The sequence below is a fragment of the Sinocyclocheilus anshuiensis genome, unplaced genomic scaffold, assembly GCF_001515605.1.
Source record: "Sinocyclocheilus anshuiensis isolate Anshui unplaced genomic scaffold, SAMN03320099.WGS_v1.1 scaffold117, whole genome shotgun sequence".
Classification (NCBI taxonomy): Eukaryota; Metazoa; Chordata; class Actinopteri; order Cypriniformes; family Cyprinidae; genus Sinocyclocheilus; species Sinocyclocheilus anshuiensis.
In genome coordinates, this window is record NW_015536624.1 from 1,523,250 (window position 1) to 1,529,249 (window position 6,000).

Here is a 6,000-nt window from a genome sequence, read left to right on the forward strand (position 1 = left end):
TTTTCTGTGGAATGCAAAAAAAAGGCATTTTGAAGACTTTTTAAACAAACTGTTTGGGGTCCCATTGACTTTGATAGCATTTCCATACTGTTCAATGGAAGTCAATGGGAGCCAAAATTGTTAGGTTAACAACAATCCTAAAAAAAATGTTTTCATTGACTTCCATAGTATTTTTTTTTATCCACACTATGGAAGTCAATGGGACACGAAGCCATTTGGTACCAACAATCTTCAGAATATCTTCTTTTTTTTTGTTCTGCAGAAAATACTATGGAGGTCAATGGGACCCAAAAACATTTGGTTACCGACAACCTTCAAAATATTTCCTTGTGGGTTCCACAAAAATACAATGGAAGTCAATGGGACCCCAAAACTGTTTGGTTCCCAATATCTTTGAAATACCTTTTGTGTTACACAAAAAAAAACAAAAAAAAAACCTACGGATATCAATTAACCCTTCGCTGGAAGTTTGATGGACAGGTGATCTGTCCAATCATAATGCCAAATCTAGCATTTTGTCCAACAAACAAACGAGACAGAAGAGTAGATTAACGTTGGTCGACTTGAACCTGAAAAATGGTGTTTATTTTGTGCTATAACTAGTAAAGAGGAAGAGATGATCGGTTTACGTGGCGCTTGAATCTGAGGCGCTACAGCGATTTGTCACAACACATTAAAAAGCCACAAAACCGTATTTATTGTTTGAATTTCTTAAATGACAACATTTTAAAGCTGAGGTTTTGTTTCATACCAAAAGCAACCTGCTCTGTCTTGCCTGCCAGCGTGTTGTAAGTTTCCTCTTTGCTCAGCGATGTATTTTTCACTGCGTGCGAACATGATGTGTGACGTGAGAGCGGCATGTCTTGTTGGACATAGCAACAGTAACTAAGGGGGGTCGGGTCTTTGCGAAAGGTCAATTGGACACAAAATCATTTGGTTACCAACAAATTTAAAAAAATCTTCTTTTGTGTTTCACAGACAAAAGAGAAACATACAGGTTTGGAACGGCATGAGGGTGAGTAAATGTTGACCGAATTATCCCTTTAAGTACTATATATGCTTTTAAAAAATTTTAAATGTTGACAATCATGTCGCTTTGTTGATGAAGATTGAGAGAAAGAGGAAGAAAGAAGACAGAAAAAGCAGAAGATGACAACAGAGGAACAGGCCAACTTCATTTTATTTCAACCAAAACCCTGAGGTGTCTGGGTGCAAGAAACCGCAGTGTCAAAAATTGCCATAGGAAAATCTAGCAGCAGCTCTTACGTAAGTAAGTCCTTCAGTCTGGTAACAAGGTCAGGTGGAGTTCATAGACTGCAAGCAAAAGATAAAGAATGCAAGACTAGAGGAGGAAGAATGGAAAAGTGCAGCATGCAAACTGTTGAGGAAACAAATGTCAATGAAATCAAGTTCAACAGGATGAAAAATAGAACTCAGAGAGAATATTTCTTAAAAGATAGTACAAGAGGTTAGTTTAAGAATGGACATCATGTTCAGATATTCAGTAATGTACTGAAAGTCTTCACAGTAGCTCTGGTCCAGAACCTAGTAGGCTACCTGGGCAACATTGTTAGGATTCATGGTTGACGTGAAGACGGTTCTATTTGGCAGTAAAATTATGTTGTCTTTATTTTTGTCCACATTCTAAGGCAACTGAGAAATATATCTTAGAATCATAGTCAGTCCCAGACTGATGGAAATTAGTCAGTTTCAGGTACATGTGCTTACACTAAAGTTCAGTTTGGAGTCGGAAAAGGAAATGAATACTCTTATTCTGCAAGGAGGCATTAAATTGATCAAAAGAGACAGCAAAGACTTTTGTAATGTTACAAATAAATAAATACTGATCTTTTGAACTTCATATTCATCAAAAAATTCCTGAATTTTCCCACAAAAATATTAAGAAGGCAGAATAAGGTATAAATTAAAATATATTAAAATATAAAATCTTTATTTTAGATTGTAATAATATTTTACAATATTACTGTTTTTACTATATTTTTGATCAAATAAATGCAGCCTTGGTGAACATACAAAATGCTTTTTTTTTTTTTTTAATCTTAAAAAAAAAAAATGTTTATATATATCTGATTAAATGAACGAAAAATATGCTGTTTTTATACTTATATGCAATGACTTAAAGGTATAGTTCCCCCAAAACTTACAGTTCTGTAATCATTTATTCACCCTCACCCACCTGTATGATTTTTTTTTCTTCTGTTGAACATAAAAGAAGATAATTTGAAAAATGTTGCAGTTGCTGGTAGCCATTGACTTCCATAGTATTTTTATTCCATCCTATGGAAGTCAATGGTTACCAGCAACTGTTTGATTACCAATATTCTTCAAAATATCTTCTTTTGCATTCAACAGAAGAAAGAAACTCATACAGGTTTGGAGCAACTTGAAGGTGAGTAAATGACAGAATTATCATTTTTGGGTAAACTATCCCTTTAAGGCAATAGTTTTAAATTGCGCAATATTTATTCTGGCTACATAATGTGTAACGATTCTTAAAAAATAGTGACGCAGCTCTCCAGGGTTTGAGACAGAGCTAGTGTGTGCTTGTGTATAATAGAAGATACCAGAAGCTTCTGCGCTTTGCGACAGCTCGGGAAGTTTGTTCCTGAGCGCAGCGGGATCCTGATACTGGGGGTCCAGCAGGAAGATCCTCTCGTAGGGTGGGTCGAGGGAGAGGCGCGGGGGCACCGGGGGAGTCTGCAAAATTATAGTGTCACTGCTAGAGGACAAACGCACGGTCACCTCCTCCTTCAAAATACGCCTCGGAGCCTGAGACAGAGAGAGAGAGAGAGAGAGAGACTATTTAAATTACACTGGGTCAAAATTGCATTGTTGAGAGAAGAAACCCACAGATCATTTGCATCTATGTATAAACCACATTTTATTATCACATTCAGAAAAAATGTAAAATACCGGTAAGTAAAACAAAAACACTAGTTAAAACAAAACTGAAACTACTGGCATGTGAGAAGTGTGCTATACAAATAAACTTTGGCTCATATACTGTGTATCTCTCATTCATCATGAATCCACATGCGTGTGCTTTGTGCATGTTTTGCTTAAGTTTTGCAAAGTTGCTTAAGACACAGCAGGTTGCAGAATTTTTTTTGGTTTTACACTTTACGTAAAGCCTTTATATAAAATGCATTATAAAAATAGTTTAACCGCATGAATTATGCCTTGTAGTGTACCTTATATAGCTCTATATGATGATCTCATGAATATTTGTAACCACAGTTATAATACATTATAATACCTATCTATTCATCGTTACATTTTTAGAAAGTATAATGCATTAAAACACATGACAAACAAACCTTCAAATATTATAATGCATTTTAACTTTGGTTACAGCTATTTATGAAAAGATATAATGCATTACAACATACATTATGAATACCTTTGAACTGCATTATACATAAATGCTTTAAATAAAGTGTTACCGATTTTTTAACTTAAGAGCAGTGCGGCCAAAGCTGCAAATTGGTATGTCTTATATTAATGTATTGGCATAATCATAAACACTGATGACAAATGCGAATAGTTTTAGTTTACTGCACTTTGTTATTCTTCTAGTTATTTACCTATAGCGGCTAATGAAATGGAAATCTCGCACATTCACTGAAAATAGCTTACTTCTGCATTGCAAAATAAAGTGGATATTCCAGTGGTTTTTTTTTGCTTTCAAGGGGAAAATTTTAGAGACACTACTTCTCAAAGATGTCACATATTCAAATTCAACTATGCTCATCCTTTCAGTAAGGTATACCAAGGTACTTTATGCTACAAGTATATCATGCATTATTGAGAAGCATTATAATCTGTTTCATTAATACAAACATTACAGTACACACACACACACACACACACACCTTCTCCAGGACTTTGCACACATATTGGCACCACAGAATCAGGAAGATGATCACCACTAGTAGAAGAATAATAGTCACCAGACAGCCAATCAGAATCGATGTACTGCCCTCTTCAGAAGGGCCTGGTTTTAATGGTTTTGTTGTCGTCTGGTCCTCTGTCAAACACAGATGGGTTATTAAAGTTCAGTCAAAGTGTGTAATACAAGTTAGTACAGTAGTCAGGCATTTTCAGTTAAAGCGTGTTCACAACCCATTTTACTTCCATAATGTGACACATTTCCGTCATTTGTATTCATCGGGAACTGACTGAATCAGGAAAAGCAGTCTCTATATGACTTTGGTTAGACAAACATTCAATTTTCTTTGGAATAACACGAATTAAGAAAGCATACAGTATCAAATGACTTCATGTTGACTGTAAAAATGCTGGGTTTTCTCAGCACAGTGACTCATTACCTGTTTTTTGTGTCATTTGTGGTACTTTGCTGTTAACCTCATATGAAGGAGGGGTCAATACTGGGGGCCTCTGGGTAGGAAGCACATTAGTTGCTGCAGTGGAAAAGAATTAAAACACAGGAAATTACTACACCTTAAATTACACCCACTTAAAAATGCATTTATAATTCTAAGTAATGATTTTGGGCTCTAGTTTTACCTAAAGATTACAAGGGACATATGTGACCCTGGACCACAAAAGCAGTCTTAAGTCGCTGGGGTATATTTGTAGCAATAGCCAAAAATACACAGTATGGGTCAAAATGATTGATTTTTCTTTTATGCCAAAAATCATAAGGATATTAAGTAAAGATCATGTTCCATGAAGATATTTTGTAAATTTCCTACTGTAAATATATTAAAACTTAATTTTTGATTAATAATATGCATGGATAAGAACTTCATTTTGGACAACTTTAAAGGCGATTTTCTCAATATTTAGATTTTTTTGCACCCTCAGATTCCAGATTTTCAAATAGTTGTATCTCTACAAAATATTGTCCTATCCTAACAAACCATACATCAATGGAAAGCTTAATTATTCAGCTTTCAGATGATGTATAAATCTCAATTTCGAAAAATTGACCCTTATGACTGGTTTTGTGGTCCAGGGTCACATATGCATTTGCAAATGTATAAAGAAATTGATACTTTTATTCAGCAAGGACGCATTAAATTAATCAAAAGTGGCAGAAAAGACTTTTTTATTGTTACAAAAAAAATAGTTAGAAAACTTTCTATTCATCGAGGAATTACAGCACAACTGTTTTAAACACTGATAATGATAAGAAATGTTTCTTGAGCAGCATATTAGAATGATTTCTGAAGGATCATGTGACACTGAAGACTGGCGTAAAATTCAGCTTTGCATCACAGGAATTAATTACATTTAAAATACATTCAAATAGAAAATACTTATTTGAAATTGTAACAATATGACTGTTTTACTGTATTTTTGATCAAATAATCCAGCTTTGGTGAGCATAAGACTTCTGTCAAAACCATTTTTTTTTTAAAGGGATCATATGATGCGATTTCAATTTTTCCTTTCTCTTTGGAGTGTTACAAGCTCTTGGTGCATAAAGAAGATCTGTAAAGTTGCTGATCGCAAACTTTTGAACAACAGTGTAAGTTGAAATTAAGATATTGGGAATGATAATATGAAAAGCATATCACAGCTCAGGTAATACTGAGAATACCAGAGGGAGGGAGAGGTGAGTTGTTCTTATTTCATACCAGACTGAAACGAGATCTCGCTGAACATCATCCAAGTGTCAGCAAAGTAGAAGCGGCAGCACAGCGCCGTAGCCGATCTGTGCTTTAACGGGACTGTCACATACCGAGCGCTTGGGTTCCGGTCGTCTAGAACGGTGTGAAACTCCACCCGTTCTGCTTCCCACTCCGAAATGAGGTGCAACTTAAAGACACATGACACGGATGCGAAGATCTTCACACCCCGAGAGAACATGTTATTACTGTGAACCTAAAAAGAGAATTAATAAGCATCAATAACACTTGAAGGCTCACATATTTAAATATTATACACTATTGTTAGAAGGTTTTGGGGTCAGTATATATATATATATATATATATATATATATTTTTTTTTTT

At 35.0% G+C, this 6,000-nt stretch overlaps 1 protein-coding gene across 1 annotated transcript in view; it reads right to left on the reverse strand.

Annotated features, from left to right (window-relative positions):
• The window catches only part of LOC107704361 (discoidin domain-containing receptor 2-like), a 34,932-nt gene that overhangs the window by 7,439 nt on the left and 21,493 nt on the right, over window positions 1-6,000 (reverse strand). Inside the window, exons 8-11 of the mRNA XM_016507276.1 lie at window positions 5,625-5,871; window positions 4,350-4,442; window positions 3,894-4,048; window positions 2,586-2,790 (exon numbers count right to left, since the gene is read on the reverse strand). Coding sequence (XP_016362762.1) covers window positions 2,586-2,790; window positions 3,894-4,048; window positions 4,350-4,442; window positions 5,625-5,871 — 700 coding nt within the window. The remainder of the gene's footprint in view (window positions 1-2,585; window positions 2,791-3,893; window positions 4,049-4,349; window positions 4,443-5,624; window positions 5,872-6,000) is intronic.